Source organism: Pungitius pungitius, chromosome 3, assembly GCF_949316345.1.
Source record: "Pungitius pungitius chromosome 3, fPunPun2.1, whole genome shotgun sequence".
In the NCBI taxonomy this organism is placed as follows: domain Eukaryota; kingdom Metazoa; phylum Chordata; class Actinopteri; order Perciformes; family Gasterosteidae; genus Pungitius; species Pungitius pungitius.
In genome coordinates, this window is record NC_084902.1 from 14,117,212 (window position 1) to 14,143,549 (window position 26,338).

Sequence of the window (26,338 nt, forward strand, 5' to 3'; positions counted from 1 at the left end):
CTGAATTTAATTTATATTTACTGGTTATTAAAGTAAAAACATATTAAAAATGCACTAAATAAAAAAATATAAGATGAACTAATTCAACAATAGTGCACATAATTAACCAAACAAACAAATGTAAATGTTTACTATAAGGGATTTAAAGCATAGTACATAGAGGCCACTAATGATGAGTGTCTCGCCTACCCGGACACAATTAGTTTGAGTAACATCTCAATGACAAGGCTCAGCGGTTAAAGGTTTTGCTTGTATCCGGAAACCTCTGTGATGTTTTTGTGTTTCCTCTGAACACGGGTTTCTGCCTCTCTGCTGCCTCTCTCGTGATAATTCCCTCACACTATCCTGCATTACAGTGTTTTCTTGTCCTGTGACATATTCATATTTTTACATTAAAACCTAAAAGGCTAAAGCTGTTGGTGAGACCATTGCATACTTTTATCTCTTGTTGGATTGCTGATGTGACATTGAGAAGTTGGATCATGAAAAGAAAAACACATCATCTGAATCAATCAACTGAGACTGTTACCCTCTGCCAACATCTCTTGGTTTGCATCATGAAGCTCATCATCCCTATTGACTTTCCACAGACGCATTCACACCCCATGTTTGATGCAATGAGCTATCGATCAAAACCCAAACATGTAGCCTTGATTTAATGACCAAGAATGATAAGCAAAATACCGTCAATGTTTAGACTTTTTCCTCCAATAGCGCAGTGCATATATATTGCCTGGATCAGTTCTTCTCGTGTGACTACATAATAGTGTGTTCTAGAATCAAGGGTTAATTTCCCTCTACTAAATAGAGGTAAACCTTCCATATTATTATCTCACAACTGGAAAAATACATTTGAAAATGCAATGTAAATATGACCTGTAGTTGACAAAGACTTAATTAGGCAAATACACCAGAAATTCCAATTAGTATTTTATACATTAAAGTTCTTTCACACATGGTAAATCCATATTTTTCTTTATTTAATCCTTTCAGACAATAACCAAATTCTGTAGGTCTATTGAACTAGTGATGCATATAATTGAATTAGGTTTTGAACACCATGGTGATGTATTTCAGCACAGGGATATGAATATGTCTCTATAGCCGGCACTCTTTCACAAAGTCAATCGAATAGAAAGGGTATTATTTTGCATTACCTTGAAGCTGCAAACACTGAAGAGGACATTTTTTAATTGAAATGTTCTTATTTGGTCATAAACCTTTATTGTCCTAATAGAAATGTTGTGCTTACTTCCTACCTTGTTCTGTAGAAAATCTGAACAAACATGTATTCTTTGGTCTGATTGCATATGCAAAAAAATATAAGGTTTGAACTTACTGACTTCTTACGAATTAATCATACCATATATTTCTTAGCTTGCACAGTTATACCTTTACAAGTTAGTTTGGAGTATTTGTTGTACTGTGATGTAATTAATGTGGTGGCCTAACAAAGAAGGCCAATAATTTTCACAATTTTTCCATTTTCTTTAATAAAATACTGCAATAAAACATCAACGTAGCAATATTAAAGTCGACTGTAATTCATCAGTCCAACAGATTGAATGGATAAGGGATGTAGATCATCCTTGATTTTGCTTTGGTAAATCTATCAATCACAGTGTAACAAAAGGTTCACAACAGAACTCCTTTTCATATTATATCAGTCTGCTAATTTGCTGTGTGTTGCATTACCATTTCCAATTGAGTCAAAGTAAACTTGATAATCAAAGCAATTAAAAACACAATCAGTTGTGTTTCTAAGTGCCATGTGAAAGCTTGCGAGGGAGCTCTTTGGGATTCTGGACCTTCTCCCCTGATGACCCCTCAAGGTGAACTCTTGTATGGCTATCCATCCCATGAATACTAAATATGACTGAATTAAACATGTTCTCTATTCACACTACTATTTAATCAGTGGTCTTACTGAGCTGTCTGTCTGCAGTAATCCCTGATGCTCACCATCACACTGACTGGATCATAAAGACGACAGGCACACTGCTATAAGTATTCAACTCATAACAATCCCACACGTCCTTCCCGTCTTTTGTGTGCAAACCTACACCGTTTATTTTACTTGGACTCTATAAATCACAAGAAGTTTTTTGTTTATGCTTGCAATGCGCCTCGCCATTTAATTATTCCTGAAGTATTTGAAGTGTAAGTGATTTATTCATCAAGTGTTTTGCAGGATAGTTTTGTATTAGGATTTATTAAATGATTTTATGTAATATTCCTGTTAACTATTCACTTTTTATCCCATATACAACACTGGTGCAACGGGTGATGTCGTCAGGCATGTTTTCATGTTTGGAATATGTTAGTGTCTGCTTAAAACATACGTATGTCAGAACATTTCTGGCATTAGTGACGAATTATGGGCCCCTAACAACTGCTGATGTTAATGCGCGACATAAAGTAAAAAATTGAAATAAAATAAATAGAATACTCATGGTATTTTGTATCGATAAAACTTGAGAAATTACTTGTGTAAATGTGATTTTTGATTTAATAGATAAAAGCCCATTCAAAGCAACAGTCAGCAGCAGATTGGCTAAAGCTTATGTTTCACAACTGAGGCTAGTTTAGACCAGGGGCCATTAAAGTCAATGTCATCCTAAGCCATTACTATAAGTACTGAAAATGTTAAAATAAAATCCAGACAAGGGAGTTGGGGACCTTAATGATAATGAGGCGAAAACCAACGCCTGATGTCCGCACATGGCAGACAGCTGGCATCCTGCAGGCACAGCAGTTTGTTCAAACCTTTTCAATACTCTGTTTACACATTATTATTCTGTTTGTATTGAACAAGATGTGTTATTTCAAAATGAAATTTACGGAATAGAATGCACTGCAGAAAGAGTGGTCTGCTAATTGAGTATGTGGGGGGTTTCATTGTTGTATTTTGTATTCCTTAAATCCTACTCACTGCTGCCCTGTCCAGAAAACAAATGACTAACTTTCCTCACCTTTAATGGCGTTAGGACATTACCTGTGGTTTGCATCTGCTGCACAGACAAATTCATGTACACTTCACAATTATCTGCAATCAAGAGTGCTGTAATAATGAGGACAAATAATAATTCTATTTTAACATTTGAAGTACTGTTTTGTGGGAGGTGTACGATGGTGTGGTGGTTGGGGCTGTGACTTTACAGCATGGCATGAGGGTATTTATACATATTGTAAAAAAAGAGGAGCATTCTTATAAAACTAGATCTCTCTTATCAAACTGATGCTACTAACCTAAAGATTTCGTGAAGCTGTCATTTTATTGGAGAAACATCAGTCTCCCACTGACTAATATTTCAACTTTAATTAAGTCTCTGGTGAGTACCTTGGAATAATCTCAAGTGCTCAAATCCAAACAGATGGCACTCTATTTATTGCATACCTTATGCCACAGGTACTAGTTTTTTCCCCCAAAAGTCTACCCATGATACGGCTTCCCTTTATATACTCTCCTGGGCTTGCACAATTTCAAATTCAGCCAAACAATACGGAAAAGTCTGTTTTAATTAGATCAAAAAATACAATATAGAATAAATCAAATGGAAGAAAATCCCAGGGCGGGCTATTTAAAGATGCACCACAGAGAATGTGAGTCAGTGTGGATGAATGAGTTTAAAATACAGTGGGTAGCCTTGATTCCGTCATCAATCCACGGGTGTGCATGTGGCCTGATTTGAACAACAGAGCCGTTGCCTCGCACAAGTGGAAGCCCTCATGCAGCAAACAAGGGAATTGTATCTGACTCTACACATTCATCCACACTAATGGCATGGTGATGCATCCAGGGGGAAACACAAGCTCATGTTCTTTGTTCCAGATCATTTGACTCCTTCTGACTTCCACTCATCCCTGTCACAACTGGAAGTGTGAGTGATCTGTTTAATCTCATCAAATATGATTAGGCAAAACACATCTCAAGATAATATCTCTTTCTCCCCTCTGATTCAGCAGCAATACTGGTGATGTGTGAATGTTGCAGCTATTAGTAAAGTAAATCTGTGCCGCCATATTACATTGACAAGAAATATAAAGGAATTAAATGTGCTGTTTGAAATTATATAACTCATATATTAAGTTAGAAACCTTTTAGTTAATCTACCGGTGGGTGAAGTGTATCTACGATGCTAGTAGCAGCATTATGAGATTGTAATAACTCATCTCAAAGTTCAAGGTCAACATGCCATTATTATTCTACCCAATTCCCCATTAGAATGAGCTGTCAAGACAAAACCATTTAAACAAACAATGCAACCCCAGGCTTCTAAGGGCAACAATAACAGACTCCAAACACAGTTTTGAAAATAAAAAGGAGAATATTGAAACGTTGGGATTTTCATCTTGCAGTGTCTGCTCTATGCACATTATCTCTCAGTGCAGAGCAATTTTTTCAAGTAAACTCTTCCAAAATAGTTTTCATGCCTGTCAGGCATGGAATAAAATGTTTGACCTTTTTTTCCAGTTATAATTGTGTTATTATACAGTACTGACTTTAGGTTTGGGTGATTCAATGGGTTACTGTCCAGTGTCACCAATACCTATTCAATCTGTAATTAAAAACATGATTTAGAAAAGCTAAGATGTCTTCATCACTTCTGTTTCGCATACTGCATTTGCCTTGCATCCATCATTGAAGTCCTGTTAAGACTTTTACTTACTCAGAAAATCCCCCAGTAAATTGCACATTTGACATGCTTGGATAGTGAAAACAAGTGAAACCAATGTAATTTAAAAAGCCTTTTGCTAGTGATCCAAAATAAGAACCAGTATTTGTGTCAGGGTACTGGATCTTTGGATGCAAAGTCTTGCGATGTCTCCTCCAGTTGTTGCTAATCTACCGCAGAACTATACAAACGGTTTATATCTGTCTGGTTTAAGTAACTGTAAAATACAAAACCTTTCAGGCAAAAAAGGCATCCCTATACAAATGCAACTATTAATTCATGACTAAATATTTATCATTGCTAAATCGGAATTGTGCTGTAGACTTGATATGTTTAATATGTATAACAATTTTTTTAAGATATCAATTTGTCCCTGAAGGATTTGGTCAGAGACTTCTGTTGTGCTATGATAAGAGAAGAGCTTATTGTGAGCTGGAGGACTGATATGGACACTGCCTATGGGGTACAGTGGGTATCAGTTTCTTCAGTTCAGTTAGACTTACAAGGCCTCCTGAGAGGTCACACTGCAATTGTTACATTGCCCAAGGTATGGTTCTCACATTTCAAGGGTAAAGAGAAAAATCTATTTTCCAACTCACTATTTACGATTGCAGAAGAATGCCCCCCCACCCCCCCCCCCTCCAAATCCAATCACTAAATTATGATGGATTTCCAGCATTATTTTGTGCCAGGCATTATTCAAGACAGTCTATCTCAATTTGCATGGCTTAACGAAGCACTGAGCTTTTAATAATGCGAAGGAGTGTGATAGTGGAAGCTGATGTTTATTTGAATTGGCTGGGCTTTTGATGGTAATGATTATGAAGTGAGCATTGGGAACCATCTCTGCGAGGGGAGAGGGGAGCGAAGCGTTGTGTGAAGTAGGCAGATGGCTGGCCGGACAGTGTGTGTTGATAATGGCAACATTAGTCTGCTGGGAAGCAACATTATGCTCAAGGTCAATGCGAGCTGAAGAATGGAGGATCATAATGACATAGGCCCCGTGTCCTGGAACCAGATTTCCCTTTAAGGATGTCTAGATATTTAATATGAGATCAGTAATGTGCACAAGGCTATTATTTCCATCATAAAATTTCGAAAAGTTCAGTTCGAATGTGTCACTGAAGCAGTGATAATGGACCATATGATGCTTTCTGTTTTATTCTAAATTGGTATGGTTTGCTGTACGCACAGGAGCCAAATCACTACTAAACGTAAGATACAATTTGCTTTTGTCTTTATAATGCTCTCCTACAGACCATTACACATACTGTTCATACATGCAACCCTGTGGATAAAGTACTTTTGCTCCTGATCTTCTTGTAATAGTTTTGAGAGTTTTGAATTGTCCCTCACATATTATGGTACTTTCATTTGCCCAATTTAAATTGATTTTTGGCATTTTCTTTTTCCAGTCTGATGCTCTGATTCTGCTTCCTCGCGCGGGATCAATACAGTTTCATAATGTTTTCCTTTCATTAAAAGCAATCAGCTGCATCCTGACATATTTGACCATAATGTCAGATCACTGTGGGTGGTTTGCCTCCAGGTTGCTCCTCTCAGCCTGCTTCCTCTCTCAAGTTTGTTAAAAGAAGGGCAACAGCAGCCTGCTGCGTTGCCATCTGCGGGACGTTTCATGAAGCCACTTCAAGCATATCGAACTTGCTTTAAGTGAGACAGGGAGAAATTTGGGGAGACTCAAGTCTTCCTTTTGTCGCCGTGTATTAACGCACAATGAGCGGCGCTGAGAGCCTTGGGAAATCTTCCTGAGTAGCTTCATGTTTTTTTAATCTTTCAACACTTTGCATATATTATTAATACTAAAGGCTGTGCAACACTCAACAGCGACATGGAATAACAATTGCAGTGGAACTTAGACCATAGGGCTGTCGATCAACATATGCTCCCTTTAATATTATCGCAGAGATGCACTCATATTGTGACTGTAGGTAATAGAGCTGTAATTCACAGGAAAAAAAACATTACTCTTGAGTACATTTCAAAGCACAAATTTAGTCACAATAAAATGTCAGTTTTTTAAATTGTTCATATTTTAATCCGCACTTTGTCTCTCTTTTTTCTTTTTTTTTTACAGTGGCATAGTTGGAAAATGAATATTCAATACTAAGATAAAAGCAAACCTCACACATCCCCCATAAAAAGCAAATTAATTACAGCGATTAAAACTTTGTACAAAATGAGTTATTTATAGCATCATACCAAACTAACAAAAGAACATTTATGAGCATTGGCAATGTGGTTCAATGTCTTTGATACAGTGACTATATACAGTGAGGACATGTCTGATTCACCAATGCCTCAACATTAGTACTGTTTGCAGCAAACTCAAAGGCCATAATGGTGATCCTTGTATTGTTTTTTAATGATAAATACAGAATTAAAAAATGGAAAAGTTAATGTCAGACTACTACATTTGTAATAACAGCAATAATATCAATTCATATAGTATCATATAATAAACTTCAATCATAATAATAAATACATATACTGACCAGAATATTTTTTCTTTATTTTAAGCAATTCGTTAGAATCCCTGTTTGAAATAAAGTCTTCCAAATTGGGAAACAAATTTGGAAGTGATGGCAACTGATTAGACCTGAAATTTAAAAATCAGAGTTTTGTCTTTTACTAAAATTGAATACTTACACATTATTTACACACCACCTGGTAAAACAAACTCTTCTTAGATAAATGAGAAAGAATAAAGACTCGTGGAATACTTTAAATACTGTATATGCTAATATACAAATTAATATGTCAGGGATCTCCAGATTCAACAAGTATTGTTCACCAATATTCACGTTAGCAAAGTATTTTACAGCAATATCCACACATAGAGCATAGTTCAATAAAAGTTAACATAAATAATGAACCCCCACAAGGTTCCACTTATTCAGTTAGCATCTTACATCAAATCACAAACCAATGTAATGTTCTTCTTCCATGAATTTAACTGCAAGTGTACTGAAATCTTCATCACCTGTCTGACACAATCTTTTCATCTCGACTCATATTGAATCCTTAGACAACAAACAACAGACAAGGTGCATTTCCCCTCCTTGTTAGTCCTCAGACTTTGTGCTTACATTTTCATACTTGTTCTCTGTTGGTACAAATCAACAGCATGGGTGAAAACTGAAAGCAAATCAATTCAGAAATATACAGATGGGAGGGACTAATACGGACAATCAATGTGCTTCAATATTTTGTCTTGTCAGAATGTCTGGTCAATTTTAGAATAAGCCCCAAACAGCACCCAAAACCACTCTAATCGCGTTCAAATAACATAACATCCGCTCTTAAAGCAAAACCTTTCAAAAAGCTAAGTCTTGACTCCTAATTGAGTTGAAGTACATGTCTTGTTTCATTTGCAAAAAGTTGTAAAACAAGTTAAGTAAGAGAGACCAGAGAGAAAAAAAAAAAATTCAAGCGATGAAAGAAATGCAGAAAAATGTACAGGATTTAGGCACCTTAAAACTTGAAGGTCTACATTGATTCCAAAAGAAGAAGGCTATATTGTCAGCAACAGCTTTTAAAAAATAGTGTAGCCAAACATTAGCTTCCCGGTCAAGACAAAATAATAATAAATAAAGTGAAACAGATCATGTAGTTACGCTCAGGCAGTTTAATTTGCATGTTTGCTGTCAAAAGTTGTGATGAAACAAAAGAAAGGAGAAAAATAAGTCTAAATGAAGTACTCTTTCTTTTCCTCCGCATGCACATGGTTTCCCTCGGCATTGATGATGGCCGTGTCTGCGTCTGGGGCATCCTCTGATCCCTTGGCCTCGTGTGTTAAATACGTCCCTGTAGACACACACCCGATTAATGCATCTTCTGAAAAGCACTACAAGGACATTTTTATTGCAAGAAGGTAAGGGGACTTCTTTTACCTTTATGTCTGGCCAGATAACGTCCAAGAACTATTATCAGACACAAGGTGATGAAGACAACGACTGCAACAACACCACCAATTAAAGCGTGGTCAGGTCCATGTTGTGCAAAAGCATTAGGATCTGTACCAAAACAGAGAGGGGAGAAATGGAGGGAAAGGGAGACAAAAGAAACACATATTTAGCCGCTACCTAATGAAGGAGTAGAGATTTATGTACTCAAGCAAGTGTCATGAAAAGATCCTGAAGGAGCTTCAATACTTTAACACGCACAGAAAGCAGAGTTGCAAATGATCCTCAATCATAGAGAAAACCGGACATCGCTGCTTAGAAGTGCATGAATTGTCGAAATGAGGACAATCTTTCCATAATCAAAAAAAATGGGCATTAACTACAGGTACCTCCTGCAAGAAAACCAGTCTAGCCCTCAGTGATGTTCCCCTTTGCTTGCAGCAACATTTAGCTGCTGGCAGCTAATGGCTGGTTTCCCAGACAGGAGCATGCCTTTGTGTCTGTTCTGTAATAAACAGAAAGTTGCTGTGTCTTTATTGTGCATCTTGTGTGCTCTCATTATCTCAAGCTGATGGATGGCTTGTGCTCAGATTTGCAAAGTGACCCTGGAAAATGACGGCGGGGATGTTCTGACAAACCTCGTTAACGAAAGGCAACCATCATTTACAGCAACCCAGTGTGGAACGTTAAAAAGAAGTAAAATAAATAAAACGTTGAGAAACATGCAGTTTAAATAACTACATGCAGGAGAAAACATACACAATTGGTTTTTTTTTGGGACTCTCAAGCAGCCACTTTACTGTTTGCAATAACTCAATAATGACTCAATAACTCAACTTTGGTTACATGTTGACGGATATAATGATCTCTTTCGGGGAACACTGACAACAAGGGGCATAAGCAATTGTCATATCACACTGAGCTGGTGCATTCTGCTCAGAGGAATTAGACAAGCTGAACTGCTCTTGCTGCACTGCGGCTGAAAGTTTCATCTCAGCACAACTTGCTAATTATTCCACTTACGGTGTTACAAAACAAGTATTTATAGACGTACAACCCGATTGTTGAACTCCAATTCAATGCATTGATTATTTGCATGGCTATTTAGGAACAAAATATAGAATGGTAATTTGTTCAAAATCCTGATGCAAAACATTTGAGCAACTTACTTGAATATCTAAGATGATACTCTTTAACATTATAGTCACAAGAAGCAAAAACTACAGACATCACAATGGCAAACTGGGACATCAATGGCTCAGTTTGAAGAATGAACAAATTAACGTGAATCTTGTTTTTATTGTATTTGCATTTTCTGGCAGATCTTACATATTAATACCATATCAGATCAATTAATTATCAACTATCAATTGCTGCAACCACATGCTGTGAACATATACTAAATCATGAACATTCCTGGCAAATAAGGTGAACAGATATTTTGTTATGTGATCAGAAAGGTGAAATATCACAAGTTATTACATGGTCTGAAAACAAATATTTGCACACTGGCAAAGACACATTCTTAATCCCAGCCTCACCCAGATACAGACGTCTATTCCCTTGTGCAAAGACAAATAAGAAACATATTGTATAATAACTTATGCAGCCTGTGACAAAGCTGGAAAGGAAGCGGCTGGCGTCAGCAGAGTGAGCATCCATGCATGGTGATGGTTCGGCTCATGCTGTGTGAAGGCTGTGATGTGTCCTGACCCAGATCCAGCAACACACACTGTAAATCTGGCTTGCAAGATCGTCTAGTGGGATATTTACCTGTTGTAGGCCATGGAAAGTCTTTGGCTGTTGCCATGGTTGCAGACAGTGACAGCAGTAAGGGAAGACGAGGGGAACAACACCATGATAAAAAGGTGACCACAAAGTTTTTATAGGAAATTTGAATGGTCTCGTTCTTACTTGGACAGCGTGCAAAAGGGACGGAAAGCAAAGCTTGCTGTCACAGCCATATGCAAGTGTTCATTGGGGGAGCAGCACCAGATAACAAGGACGAGGTGAGGAACAAAAGCGTAGAGATCTAGAATGTGTTGCGTCTAATTCAATATGTTTATTCTTATTGCGTCAAATTGAGAGATTTTATTTTTAGAAAATTATAATGAAAGATTTTTAAGAGTAGGAAAATATGGCAAATCGAAAAGTTGCGTGCTTGTAAAGTACCGTTTATCTTTTGTATTTTTGATTTTTTACAACTAGTAGTGTGATAAAGCATATTTTCATGAGTTGGTTGAGGTTTTCTTTGTTTTTAGATAGCATAGTCAATGCAATACACATTCCCGCCGCCAGTGTCTATTTTGATGATTCGCAGTTGCGCTCGATTAGATTGCAAGCTAGTAAAGATGTATATGAACATATATTTTGTATGTTTAGAGGATAACTTAGCTTATGGCTTCGTAGGTTGATTATCAAATGAAACTGCAACCCAAATATACAAAACCTTATGTGTTTTCTCTATCAAAACTCAATAGCTTTTTTAACTGCTAAGCGGTGATTTTGTGGAAAAAGTCATGAACTAAGGTAAACACATGGAACATGAGGTTTTGGTAAAATATATTCAAAAGTAATTGCTTGTGTTCTTATTGCTTGGTTGTAATGCAATTATTAGAAAAATGAAATCATTCAGCTTCAGAACAAAAGTATAAACTCTCATGTTTTCTATTTTATGCTTCTGGAAAGACGTAAGTTTGTGCAATTGTTTGGTGACATGCTCCAATAGAGTTTGCATATTGTCAGCTACCGATGATTAAAACTAATCAGAGACAAAAACACAAATCATGGTAGTGTAACAGCGCTAAGTTAAAATATGAAAAGCAGAAAAGAAAAAGAAAAAATCGATTGTGTTATATTCGCCAAGTAAAACCGTGCTATTTTCCAGCTCAAAGCCCGGCTCTTAGCTCATCAATCATCAACTGTGTGTTCAGTGTTGTGTTTGTGAATGCATGGAGCATTGAGGCGGGGCAATAGGGGGAGGGGGCCCTGCCTATGCCTGACGTGGGAGTGTAGGCTAAAGCAGAGCGGAGCTAAGGAGATGAAGGAATCAAGGTGATGACATCCACTAAATAAAAGCAGCAACAGAAGGGGGCCAAATAAACAAAGCTCCCCATGGTGAACAGGCTCAACAAAACTTACAGGAATAATTAATCAATTACTGTGGCTGCCTGAAGTGGGTTAATTCTGCTCTATCACCTCAGTGGATACATGACAAAAATAAAAAAGGGTGCACTTGACGAATCGAGTTTGACAAACTATTACAATATTCCAGCAACATGTTTTGGAAAAGGATAAATCATACCGTACATGAAGGACCCTCATTCTTTCCATCTATTACATTTTCAAGCCGATTGGTTACTAAATGGGCAACACCTATAAACACCCGATAAGTATTCAGAGAGACACATTGTAGCTCTGAAGAATGACTGTCATCGGTGGAAATGAGCCAGCCTTGCCCATCCTTTACTTGCTCATCTCAATTTTTTATTCTTCCTGCTAACCAGTCGCTTGTATTTGATGACAAGGCTGCAGAAGGATATGCATTTAGCTAGTTCCCTTTATTTTGTTTCATTCTCCATCTTTCTTTGTTTTTTAACAATGAATGGCATCTTCTACCCAAAGCTCTGCTTTATAAAATAAAAAAAGGCAAGTGGATGCACAGAAGCTGCTGTGCATCCACTTGCCTGTGAGCTTGAATAAGTCTGAGCCTGGGTCTGAGCTGGGTCGCTGTGTCGGAGTTATTTCTCCCAAAAAAAACGTTGGGACTGTTTAATTGGCAAAAATGGAAAAAAATAATTCCATGTTCTATTTTTTATTTTGTTCATGTACTTTTACATGGCTGAATTCAATAAACGTTAAAAGCATTTGCTGCATAGGCCGCAATGACCCGTTTCCCGCAGCATGCTTTTCAGATGCTTCACTGTCTTGGGATTAACTGGCTCTAGCTGAATTCTGCATCCTTTACACGTTTCCCCGTTTCCTCATTGGAAGAGTCAAAAAGCTAAACTTGTGCAGCGATTTGTACAGCCCAGTGAGGTAAACTGGGTTATGCTGCACAGTGCCAAGATTTGGGACTTAAATCTGGAGGAAATTGTCTGCAAACTAGTGAGATGCAGGGCTTACCCTAAAATACTCTTCACCCTCAACATGACACATATATTTTAAAAACAAACTTACTACTTTTATTTTCACATTTGTACTCAGTTGTTGGCACCCTTTACTCTATCCAATCCTTCATTGTCATTTTGCAGGAAATGCAATGAAGTGATGGTCATTTATCATGTTGGTAATCTTGTTTGTGATTTTTTTTCTGTTCTCAGCAACCATTTATTTCCATTCATTTCAATGCAGAACTTAAGGCTTAGCGTGGTGTTTAAAACCAAGATGACCTAAACTGAAATGTCACAGGACTTTATCACAATAATTCGTTACTTCCATCTATCCATGTACCCACTTACATGGCCACGGGAAGATGGTCTATGAAGCGATAGCAAAACTGATCATTCATAACAAGACTAACCACTACATTACCCACCATATACAAACAGTATGTATTCAGCGCTGCTGGTCCCCAGGTGGTTGCTGGCTTCGCAACGGTATGTGCCATTGTCTGTTTTATTAAGTGTGGTGATGGTTAGTTCCCTGCCCTCCACTATCATACGCTCAATGTCTGGCAGCTCTCCCCCATCTTTAGACCACAGCACAGGTTCAGGTCTGGGAAAGAAAAAACAAACAGTGCTTTCTTTTCATCTTTCTGCATATGATTTCTGAACTGTAAAGACCCATTAACTAAACTGGATAAATAATCTGTAAAGACAAATCAAGTCTAAATCCAATCTCTGCGTATTTGTCTGCTATTAGGCCTTACATTTTGTAAAGAAAAGGCAACTTACATTGGGTTGCCTATTGACACACACTCCAATTTGAAGTATTGTCCTTCCTGGGGAATAATCAGTGAATGTGTGATCTCAAGATGGGGAGCATCTGTGGAGAAGGGACAACAAGTGTGCAATGCTATCACAGTGCTGTATGATAGCGGCTTTAACTCAAACACTGCAAAGCACCTCAGTAGATAATTCTTTACCCATTGGGCAGCTCTCAGCTCTGGCCCATATCCCTGTTCTGCTTTGTTACTAATCCCTTACCTGCACACTAATCCTACACTAATCCTGGACAAATGCAAAACTAAACCTGCAGAAATAAATGTAATCTCAATCCTTATATTTCCTCTCATTGCTAATCTTACACATAATCCAGCTTTGCAGGGTGTGTATGACTGCACTCACAGTGAACCTCCAGGACCTCAGTAGTCATGTAAGGGTTCGGCAGAGACACATGCTCCACGCTGCAGGTGTAGGCGACGCCATCTTCCCGCCTGTCCACCTGGAATTGGAGGCTACTCCTAACCGCAAAGGATTTCCCTGTGGCATTCACTTCCTTAGTACCTGCAGAGAGTCAGAAAATGAACAGGGAGGGCAATCAACTTGTGGCTTGTTAATATTATTGGAGAACAGTTTCTGCTTTTGTTCAAGTCATTCATGTAATTCATTATTTTAAACAAAAAGGTTAAAACAGCAATCAGCTGTGACGTTAACTAACAAACTAGAAACATGACATTATATTTCAAGATGATGCTTTTCTGACATACACAGCTGCAGTGTTTTTGTTTTTCTCTGCATCTCCTTTGAGGGAGAGAATCCTTGGCTTTTGAAATTCAAGTCAAAATAGAGTGAATAGTGAGGGGAGTGCAGTGAGAGCGTTGACTCGGTTGAATGGGTGTGTTTGCTCCTTCTGGACCTCATCTCAAACATCCTAGTCAACACAAACCGACCCGGCAGTGCAAAGTGGTTCTCAACAGTTGAAGTTACACCTTTCCATTCATTTACTCAGCTTCAGGCCCCAACATTTACCCTTTGCGCAACTTCAGGTCTTGATTTGTCCCACGCATGTGATATTTGTTCATTTAGAGACCCCTCTTAGCTTCTAACGGGTAGCATTTCTTTGAGGTTTGCTGCTGCTCTCACGTCAATGCTTTGTGTGTTTGTGTCACTTTTCTCTGGTAAGAGGTGCACTGAACAAAGCAAAAAAGGATCGAGGCATTACTTGACGACGGCCTCGTAATGGCTTTGCACTTGAGCTGCCTCCCTCCTCACCCCATAGGGATTTCACTACATCCTGCTTCCTCCTCTTCCTCTCACTAGACGTGATTCTTTTTATTCTGTACCTCACAATAAATGTACAAAAAGAATTTAAAATCTGATTATGTAAATAATGGGAAATGGGTTATGCACTTTTGAGGCATCTATGTGAAATACAATGTATATTGTGTGCATGTTGACACACAAAAAGTCCAACTTCAACACTACAAGTGAGAAGAAGATAAAGTCTGAACAAACCGGAAAGTGAGAAGCTTTGCATTTTGCCCCAAAGTACAGACGGGGGAGAGTAAGTATCTCTGTGGCGTCAAACACAAATCGCAGCAGCTTTCTCTATCATTCATCAAGTCGCCTGCAGCATTAGAGCGGGCATTCAACAAGCTGTCGGTCTGCCTATCAGCGTCAGAGAGCATGCAAAGGCAGATTCTGTAGGAATATGAACGTGTCCACTTGCACCTGTAACAGAGCGTGAATAATGAAGGCATAAGAAGCACATTTGCTTCATTTAACGCCAGAACCTCCTGCTTGGTGCAGTTTGTGACCTACTGTAGGCTGACCATTTTAAGGATGTAATGTAATTCATTTATTTTCAAATTCTGTTATCTCTTTTTTTGTTGAAAGCACAATATTCGTAATCTGAAAAAAAACTCACCATAGTTAGTTGCACTATGGGACGGTTACATATATATATAATGTATGTATATATATACACATTATATATATATACCGAAAGGTCGTTTTCGCTTGCTAGTCCTATTTATCTGAAAAAGCGAGGTTCTTTATCATCTGAAAAAGTAAATGGCTTTGTGCGTCTTAGCAAGTGACTTGTTGCAGAGGAGTAAGAAAATGTAACATTGGAGGAATTGAAAAATAAAAGTGGATCAACCTGCGCAAGTTTTTTTTTTCTTTGACCGAGATTCAAAGGAAATCCACAGTCATTTTTTTGTGCGAGACCACTCTACCTCACTCTAACCTCTTAGGGCCTCTTAGATGGTTATGATAACATTACTTTAATAAATCAGTGCAATACACTAGTTTCTAATGTATTATTGAATAATGGGATTAATCACTGTTAAACAGAAAAAGTTTTATTTTCTAGATCTATAACCATCACTTTATATACATATGTATATGTGTGTAGTTAGGCAAATATATAATTAGTCACCTTGTTGGAGCTGTTGTGTATTGATATGTTCCTTTGTGTCACTGTCAAAAGAATATATAGGCCACTTTAGGCGAGCAAAGAAGATAGCTGTGGGTGGATATTTGACTCAATAGATTATAATTTGAAGCCTAACTGTCATTCAGCGACACAAGTAATTTGTATAGATCTATACCTGACACTGTGTGACAGTTGTATTTGAAGTCTGTAATGCTATGTGCTTCTCATATAAATTGTTGGAAAAAACAAATCATCAGAGCATGAAATAAATATGACATGTTTTTGCTATTACACCTGCTGTCATTTTGGAGCTTTGTAGACTGGTCCCCCAGTGGAGATAGATTTGATTGACAGCAGACACTAGCGGCAATAATCTACCACAGAATGAACCAATGGCAAAACATGCTGCTCCCAGCACATACTCACTAAAGAAACCTTTAAAGTGACACCTACAAAAGATTTGGATCCAGAGCACTGATTGACATTCCTCCTCTTTGACACTTGGAAATAAAGTTTTTAAGTCAAGCCCTCCAGTCTCTGCTTTGTACTTTATCTCTCTTTGACGTGGAGATGCATCACACCAGGGTTGTTTGCCCAAGCGGCTTCATAAAAGCCACCATACACAGGTAGAACTAATAAAAGCACATAAGCCTCCGGTTTTGGGTAGACTTGAGGCACATAACAACATTTTTTTTGCAATTCTCTTCCATAGATCAAATGTTAATATAGGGACACCTTTCTTTGTTTTTATTTTTAATTTTGTCATGCCAGCTAGATTAAGGCATGACACTTTAATTTTCATCCACAAGTCATCATGACAAGTTATTAATACAGTACATCTGTTGCCGCAGTTAAAGTTTGGTGAATCTACTCCTGGCATTTCATCTCATGAGCATATGTCTATGTATGGTTATAATAGATTTGGAGCTTAAAACGGGTATTTTAAAGTATACCTCAAGGCATGAATCTTAGTGACTCTCCAGATGGACAGCGATTCTGTTTGTGACGCTGTAAGCCAGCTCTCCACTGGCCTTTCAGAAATCTACGTGCACGTCATTTCAACAAGAAAACTTCATATCTCAGCCCCTCTCCCATCAATCATCATGGAGTGCCGGGCAGACACAGATAGAACCACCAAGAAAAAGCTCTCTGGTGAAAATCTTCAATGAAGAGCAACTGTCACACTCTGTATCTCCAGCAGGCAACGTTTCATTAAAGTGCTCTGGCATCGAATTCATATTATATTCCTTTTTTTTTAGCTTTAGTCTTTTTTGTGCATTTTAAAAGCACAAAGAAAAGCTTTAAAAATACAAAGGGAGGAGCTTCAGACATTTTGGAAAAAGGTATACATCAAAGTTAAAACTTGTAAGCATATTGTGTAAAACTCCAGAAAAATTCGGCTGGTTTAGTGTGATCAGCACACTGCACCATCTGCTGCTAATGCATTGTTTCTGTCGCAATTCTTTTCCCCTTAGGTCACTCTAAGTTTGCATTCTTGTGCATTCTTGTATCCTCCCGGACTCCTTTGCCTAATCTAATTGCTACAGTGCAAAAACAACAATACAGCACAACTACCTGCGGTGCAAATGCCAGGCAATAACAAATCATCAAATAGCAACAGCTATGGTCATACAAGGATGTTGTAACCAGGGGATAGATTAACACAACTGGGCCTTTTTAGGCGACTAGTACAAAACATGAAGCACACAATCTCAACACAGTCTGAAACTATTATGATCGAATTGTTGGTATGGTATACAAGCATACTCGAGTCTCTTTTACTGGGCAGAAAGGTCAAACATTTGCTGGCTTTAGCTTCTAAGATATGAGGTTTTGCACCTTCTGTTTCACGTGGTGAAATGGGGAAGGCTCTGCCACAGTCCAGCAACATTTGGACAATGTCCAACAACAGCACCAAGGCTGGCCGTGAGCCCTGCAAATCATGGCAACGCTAAACCCCAGCCAGTGGAACAATGCACGAATATGAGCACAAAGGATTGCAACACCCGAATGACGTGACGGTGATGATGTCTCCAAGAGGGTACCAGTGGTAACAGAAGATACAATGCACTGTGAAATCCACACCACATGCCTACCTTGCACCTCCTTGTCATTTCGGAACCATCGGATATTAGCAGCTGGTTTGCTGCCTGGTGCGGTGCACGTCAGTGTGAGTACGTCTCCCTCCATGGCCGGCTTGGTGAATCCTGTGATGTCTGGTCGTCCTGGCACTCCTATGGTTCATGGAAGCATAACTATGGATAACATACTAAATGTACACGAGGCTGCATTCCTCTGATGATAAGAAATGATCAACTGATAATTAGAGCATAATAATATTTAAATTAGACTTTGAGTGTTACAACAATGACTGACAAAAGAAATTATATAAATGGTCTAGATGATTAAATAAAGTCAAAGATGAAATACCGATTATCTCCTGTATGAAAACTGAGGGAAATGCATTTCTGTCTGGCAATGAAATACTTGACAAAAGTCATTCATTAATTTAGAAATATTCTTCCACCTATCCGTCTTAGGCTTAAAAGGATTCCCATGGAGTATTTTTCATAGCTGTCCGGCCTTGGAGCCAATTTTAATACTGTCGCGCAACTAGCTTGGAATTCTTTATACTAGTAGACGTGTAAAACATAATAGAGAAATCTTATTTTTGTTAGGTATTGTTATACATGTGTAGCAAAGAACTAAAAGAACAGACTTTCATTCAAAATGGGCTTGTATTCATGCTGTCAGAACATGAAGAATTAACCATAGTCGACTAGCCGTGTTGAGACTTTTCTAGAACAGACAGGCTCACCCAGAACAGTGAGAAAGGCCTTGGTGGTCTTGACGGGCATGGTGAAGAGCGAGCAGGTGTACTGGCCCTCGTCTGACAGAAGGACGTCACTGATTCTGATGATGAGCTCCTGTGATGAGGCTCGTACCAGCTCAATCCTGTGGTCCCTCAAAGCTGTGTAAGAAAGGTTAGCACAAAGACAAAGGAAGAGAACACAGTTTACTACCCGGCAAAATCTCGCTCAATTCAGTGATGGCAATTCCAATTTGTAATCCAGATTATAAGAACCAGCCCTGATGTGCACTGTGCTTTCATTTACTTCCAGCCCGAGGCAAGTCAATGCGTTATTATCTCTTCATGCTGCTCCCTGATAAAAGAAACATGGTTCTGATGGCACCTGTTCAGATTTATACATTTTAACTTGCCTTATACTGTTAGGATTGTGGATCTGGATTCCGAGGCTAAATTGATTGTCTATAACAATCTATATAAAATATTAATGCCCTGACAGCTTGGTTTTTAATTTGATTTCGTTCCATTGATGTCTAAGTTGAGTTTTACAAAAAATATTTTAAGTGCTACTGTGTAAAGGGAATACTTTGAATCTTATTTGTTGAAAGTATTTTCACCAATAAAAGTGTGAAACACTACTTTTGAATAAAATGTTGAAATGCATAGCGATTTTAATTGTTACCCAGCACTAGTTATTTCATATATTTATTGAATACAGCAAACACATCTTGTGGCCAATGTTGTATACATTTGCATTATAGCCTGTTGGCTGCAGAAAAAGCTTATAGTCCTAGAGTGCTGAATCTATTGGGGTAATCACTTACAATCTAGGTATTGGTTGACACTCACTTTAACACGTTAAGTTGTGCCTGTCACATATTGTACTTTGAATATTGATATCAAAACCTTCTCCTCGCCTTATTCAGAACCATTTACTTATTTTGTATTTTCCAATATAGGCCAAAAGAATAAAGTGCAGTTAAAGGTTGAGCATTAGTACCACATGGAAATTATTACACAATTTCTCAATGTTTCTGAATTTGCTGTATCATGATGATGAAACTTTTTTGTGTTCACCGCGGCTCATTCAGATTACCCTCATAAAGCTGGGACACCAAACAAGTAAGCTGAAAAAGGTCATCTTGCACCTGTCATCAACTGCTCCTAAATACAACCAGACTTCGAGGGCAGGGAGGAAAATCATCCTCATTGAATAAATTACATATTCTTAATCCACACTACCTTTTGGCTGGGCAAACTCTCATTAATCAACTGTTCTCATTTATTTGTATTTACAGATGAACATTTAAAAGTTAAATTAGATCGGCTATTATTAGATTTACACTCGAATGGTGACTAAGGTCATTAACAACGCCGCTCTCTGCTTCAATTACACCATATGATTTGATGATCATTATCTTATAATCACAAACACTAAAAACTAAGATTGGTTATAGAGATATTGATAGCCCCAAGGCATGTATTATTAGTGATTCTTTGTTGTCCAAGAATAAAGAGTAAATAAAAACAATCTTCAAGCCAGAATTAACATTTAACAACAAGCTGCGCCGTCACAGAGCCAGCTTATTATGTGCTTTGGGGCTTAATACAAACATTTGATAGTCTTACTGTAGAAAACTGCATCCTGAAACAAAGCTGCCTGATGTTCTTAAGCATCCTCACTACAGAGCTTGAAAATGCCCAGAGGCTTTTGCAGAAAATAGCAAAGCCTTTTGTTACGGATGCATCAGAGAGGTGAGGGGGTCCAAACAAACACTGTACCGGAACTCTACAGATATGGAGAAGCTCAAAGCTTTGGACAATACTACAAACTGTATTCCCCCTGCATATCCTTCCATCCCTGCATCACACGGAGAAACAACAGGGAGAAACAGACCTTCTTAACCCCCCTGAAAATCATTGAATAGCTCCAGCAACCTCAGAGATACTGTTAAATGCTGTGGTTGTTTCCTTAGAGGGGTTTGTCAATAGAAAACAGACATCTTTTGGTGAAAGTATTATTACACCCAAAATATGTGGGTGTAAACATTTTTATTTAATATGCTCCACAAGATGTTGTTACATTAAATTTCATACACTAATACAAATGTGGATTATTATTAACATCTATATGGTCAGTTTGATTTTAAACCCTCAATGTTTGGTCAAAATATACTGTATAAGTTAGCCTCTTCTTTGAATCACACTGAGCATGGGATTGAACAAAAGATGTTGTTGAATTTTCTATCCAGAAAATAATTCTCTTTTCAATCCAATGCAAGTAACTTGAATTTGAAGGGATGTGTAACGCAAAAGTGACTCCAAACTTTTTTTAAATGTATTTGCTGAAAAATAATACATGATCCTTCAAAAAAAAAAACTAAATAGTGGCTGAAATACAACTTACTGTTAAACAGAAGATGGACATGACTAAATACAGGCACTGGCAGTACATGGCATGGGAATGACACACTGATAAAATGAGATTCACAAAGGTTTGAATGACCTAAAGACAATTGTTATCTATTACTCAAACAGCATATGGCCAGGGAAGCTTACTACTAGCTTCCAATCCAGGCTAGACGTCCAGATTGTAGGCAGATCCGTCACAATCAGACCAAAATGCCAGCGGCTGACAAAGCCTTTTTTCCAGGTGCTTTAGGAAATCAATGTGATGAAAAGGTTCATTTCCCCTAAACCCTAGATAGTTCCCGCATTGTTCATTCCGCTTAAGAGAAAGCATAAATCTTCACCCTGACCTTGTGCATGCTTTACAGCCTTGCAGCATGGCAGCTTAATGCGCAGAGCATCTCTCGTGATGGAGGCCTTACCAAGGCTGTCTCAAATCAGTTAAACTGACACCTAGTTCTCCCTCAAGGTAAGGGATACTGTTGCTAGGGTTAATGTTTGCCTTGTTTCCCGGACAGTCCTTTGCACCATCGGCCATGTTAGGGAAAGACCAATTTGAGGTCTCCCAAGAGAATAGTAGTTTGGCCGAATTTGTTCCAGTGTAAAAATATAAATGCGCAATGCCCAAGAATCAATTTCAACATGAAAAGCAGCTTTCACAATCACGTATTCCAATGCATTGCACTCATTGGATTTGTAAGAGAAGAGCAAACCGTCTGGTTGGAAGCTACATTCACATTGGCCCTCTACTGAGCAGCAGACAGATTATACTAAATGTTTCCAATCCAAAATATCTCCTGACTGTCCAGAAAATGGACATTCTATCTATCTATCCACAGATGGCTACCGGGTTGTACCAAAATATGTTGAATTCACAATGCAGAGTGTCCACATTTGGCCATTTTTGCATGGCCTGTAACCACTTTGAACCAGTACTGGAATGTGAAAGCACTAGCTGTCCTTCAGCGAGAACACAGCCCCCCCCCACCCCCCCTCCCCCCTTTCCCGCGCCCCCTTCCCTCGGTCCAGCCAGGGGCTCCACTCTTTGCAATTAGAGTGTGTTTTCTGCTGGCTGTGCTCACTCAGTGACTGTGTGGGCGATTCTGGATCTGTTCCAGGGCTAGCTGTGCAGGCAGGGGGCTCTTTCTCACCACGCATGTGGCTGCAATTAAGAGAAGGAAAGGGCCTTGTTCCAGAGGGCCATTGTTATTGCCCGCACTCTCAGAGATCCCACAGAGCAGATGCTTCTCAAATTGGACTCATTTTCAGTGCTTGAAGGAGGAAAGGAAAGAGCCCCGCAGCTATGCTACGTCCCCTCTTCAAGTGGGAATGACACAGAATATATTTTTGTCCGTCCACACTTTAGCCCACTGACATAAGCTTGCTTGTGCAGCGCGGTCATTTTTCTGAGTACCTTTTTATAAAATGAACTTTCTGAATTTGATTTTCCTTACACCATGTCATAGTGGAGTTACATAATTCTATTGGTTTTCATAGCAGTTTTGCACATTTGAGGGTTTGTAGGAACGAATAATGCTACCAAGGCCATATAAGCCAAGGCAAGTGTATTTGTAAAATATATTTTTTTATAGCCAGGCTGTTCAAAGTGCTTCACATAAAACTATTAAAAACATCAAAACCTTAGCAAAAAGAAAAATACACATTAGGCTGTTTTTTGGCCTCCGTTCCGAAAAAAATGGAACATTTCATTGAAGCTAGAAGTAACCCAGTACTACTAAGTCTATTAGCCCCTGAAGAAAGACATTAGCTGAGGCCATGAGACACAATAAAAACGAGTTACTTAAAAGTAAATAAAATACTAACAAACCTTGCAAACGTGAAATTTTCCTTAGCATCGCTTAAGATTCCTTCCCCAAGATATAATGAAAATGTGGTTAAATAAATCAAGCTCATGGTGCATTTATTTAACTTTCGCACATTTACCGGAACATTTGCCTCAATATGTATTCATTATTTGAATGTTTGTTGTCAAACCTATATGAGGTTTTTCTTTCCGTAGGAAATTTTCCTTCTTCTCCTTCTTTTCAGATGTGTCCATAAATCAACGTTGTAGAAACAAATTCTGACTAAATTGATAGAAGAAAACCATAATAATAACTATACTAGTGCCACTTACAAGAATGCAACAAACAACAACATCAAAAACTACCCAAAGTTGTAGCTGATGGTGCATATCCACCACACTTGCTTAAAACAGACCCAATATCAAACGTTGTGTCTTTACTAGAATGGACATTAACATGTGTTCTCATTGGTGCTCACTCCAGTAATTGCATCCTTTGTAATTATCCTTCATTCTCTCAAGTTAATGAATGTTTTAATTCTCACATTAGGGCATTCATTTAGCACATAACAGCATTTTGATTACTAAAAGCCAATTAAGATCAATTTTGCTTTGTGACCTTTGTGATCCAGACTGAATGCCTCAATTAAATGTCATGAATGATGAACCATGAATGTCTGAGGGATTAAATTGAGATATGCCAAATGCTGTTCAATTTGCCACAGCATGTATGTCTATGTCTCCATATCTCTGCTCTAAAACCCATACTGAAGTTCAAATGAGCAATTGGTTATCTAGCTTTGACATGCAACCTGCAGTAACATCTCATTAATTTCATTATTCATACTCAACATTCCTGATTAAAGATTCTGCTTGCATCCTGCATGCCTCCAGTAATATTGTTACAATTCTCTACAACATCACTACTTTATTGTCACTTTTCCACAAGCTAAAAATGTAAGTTAACAAGGACAACTTTGCTCTCATTAGTCCTGCTTGGTAAATAACAATTTATAACAACAGCTACATTTAAAAAAAAAGGATAATTCTACAAACTACCATGAACAAATCAATGTCTTCATTGTGGCAGCTCATCACAGAGCCACTTCCTTCAAAAGTCCCTGCTAATTAGTTTTAAGTATGAATTATGTCCTGGCCAGGCTTAAAGGGATAAATCTCAGTTTTTAAGGTTTGTGGTGGTAGTGCAATGGAACCTACCTGCTGGTCTTTGCCATAGTGTAGTCTTAATCCTCTAAGGTGGCAACAATCAATCCTCAGATATGAATAATGGATGAGAAAGAGCGTGCCAAGGAGCCAGCTGGCATGGTTTGAGAGGAGGGCTGTGTTCAGCTTTAGACAAATGTGCAGAGACACTCAAACCCATATGGTTTGGCTTTGGGAATCTTGCAAGGTTAACCCTCTCTTGGAGATCCAAAAGGTTTTAGTGATCCTCTTATGGGAGAGGATGAGATGGAGGTCGTTCTTATTAATTACACTCTCACCAAAAGATATGTATAGGAGCTGCCACTTTCCCACTACTTCCTCGCCACCTGCAAACACAACTTTTCCCAATACCACATCTATGTTGCTGGTGGGATTAAGTTGTATCAACATAAATAGACTTCCAAGATGTTCTTAAACAAATAGAGCACCTTTCACATTGGTCTGTTAATTAAATTGCAAAAACAACAGAAGAAAGTTAATTGGAGTAATCTTTAAAGTCATTAATGGGCACTGCACTTGCCAGAAGAGTTAAAGCATGAATTGATGTTAAATGCCTAAAAAATGCCAAACTTTGACATCAGATTCCATTAATTTCAAATCCAACCAACAAATATAAAATATATTTTCCCAACTTTATCCAAGTAGTTAAAGTGGTCTAAACTTTTGGACTACATACAGTAGTTGCATTACATTGCGTTACTGACATCCATGTTTGAATAATCTTTCATAAAAAAAAGATACACATGCCAGCTTTCCTTCCTCTTTGACTGGAGTAGACTTTTGTGATTTGGTATCTTTAAAATTCAGGATAGACACAGACATCCATTTTCCTTTGTCTGTAACAGCCACACTTTGGGATTTCTTTTTATATTCTCATATGTCAGACCTGAATTAAAATGGAACAAATTATAGTCAGGGCAAAGATCAGATTTTGTCTTAATTTACCCAGTAGCCGTCAAACCCAATTAATATAATAAGAAACCTCAGCTTCGTTACAGATGTTACTCTTTACTCTACTTCAGCTGCTGAAAAGGTCATTTTAATACTTTTCCCTCCCTTAAACTGCAACACATCCAGACATATGCCCTTATCTTTCAGAGCTTGAGGGAGAAAGCAAGAGTAGATTTAAAAAAAACAGTGCCTAACAGAGCATTTTGTCTAATTTAAGAAAGAACAGAGGATGTATTTGGATCATCATTACTTGTGTGTGTGTTGAGCATCCGGATTCACAGTTTCTTTTAAATTGCACATGCAGAATGACAAACTATCGAAGAGAGAGAGAGGCGGAAAACTTGCATGTGCATCAAACGGTAACATATGGCCATGCTGTCATGGACGCCCAAGGGGATTGTTGTAAGCAGAGAGGTAGACAAGGACCGACATGGACAGAGACAACAAGTGCAGGGAAAATGAAAGATTAATATAAACAGCAGGCAACAAAAGAAAGAAAAAATCTTAACAGAGAGAACACCAAAAATGCAACATAGCTACATTAATCTAATAAACAGAATGACATCAGTTTATGGTCAGCTGTTTGACAAGCCTCAGCCAGTCTGCAGTTAGTTGTTTGACTGAAATGTAGCATCCTATAAGAAGGCTCAACAAACAGAAGAAGGACAGTTGTAGCCCACTGCCAAGCAATTAACTGGCAATTTGGCACAGTAGAGGTTTCTTCCCAGGTGTCTCACCCTCATCCTCACATGAATCCTGTGTTGTTCCACGCCTTCCGTTTCTCCTGATGGCCTCACAGGCATCGTATTAGTTGTGCCAATAAAGCTTTTCATTTGGCTGTATGAATGGAGAGGAAGTGTTCCCATACTTAGCCCTGGCAACCTTTGCTGAGGGGACCACATTCATTTTGTCACCCGCATTGCTCAGGAAAAGGATTCTGTCTTGCAATTTAAATGGCTGCCCAAGAATGGCAAAGTGGCTCATACATAGTGTGAGGTTAAAAAGCTCCCTTTACATGATTATAACAGCAGCCTTCTGGATTTGTAATGGGAATACTGTTTATTCACGGGGAATGACAAATGTGAACAAAACACACCTAACTGGTTTCTTTTCGTCCAAAAGAAATAACCTGAGAACACAATTTGATTCATTATGTGTTAAATATTATAAAGAACTCATGTTTTTTGAGATTTTTTTTAATAGAATTTAGGGATTTCAAAAA

The 26,338-nt window shown here is 38.3% G+C and overlaps 1 protein-coding gene across 4 annotated transcripts in view; it reads right to left on the reverse strand.

The window, feature by feature from the left end:
- Positions 1–6,705: 6,705 nt before the first annotated feature.
- LOC119214270 (cell adhesion molecule 2-like) overlaps positions 6,706–26,338 on the reverse strand; it is a 98,890-nt gene continuing 79,257 nt past the window's right edge. For 2 of the 4 annotated variants that reach the window (XM_037465957.2, XM_037465940.2), the window contains 8 exons: positions 18,738–18,890; positions 18,016–18,153; positions 13,888–14,046; positions 13,495–13,585; positions 13,137–13,315; positions 10,373–10,399; positions 8,588–8,710; positions 6,706–8,501 (listed from right to left, as the gene is read on the reverse strand). In XM_037465957.2, coding sequence (XP_037321854.1) covers positions 8,383–8,501; positions 8,588–8,710; positions 10,373–10,399; positions 13,137–13,315; positions 13,495–13,585; positions 13,888–14,046; positions 18,016–18,153; positions 18,738–18,890 — 989 coding nt within the window. In that variant the 3' untranslated portion in view covers positions 6,706–8,382. The remainder of the gene's footprint in view (positions 8,502–8,587; positions 8,711–10,372; positions 10,400–13,136; positions 13,316–13,494; positions 13,586–13,887; positions 14,047–18,015; positions 18,154–18,737; positions 18,891–26,338) is intronic. The other 2 variants (XM_037465948.2, XM_037465966.2) reach the window with 2 other exon arrangements.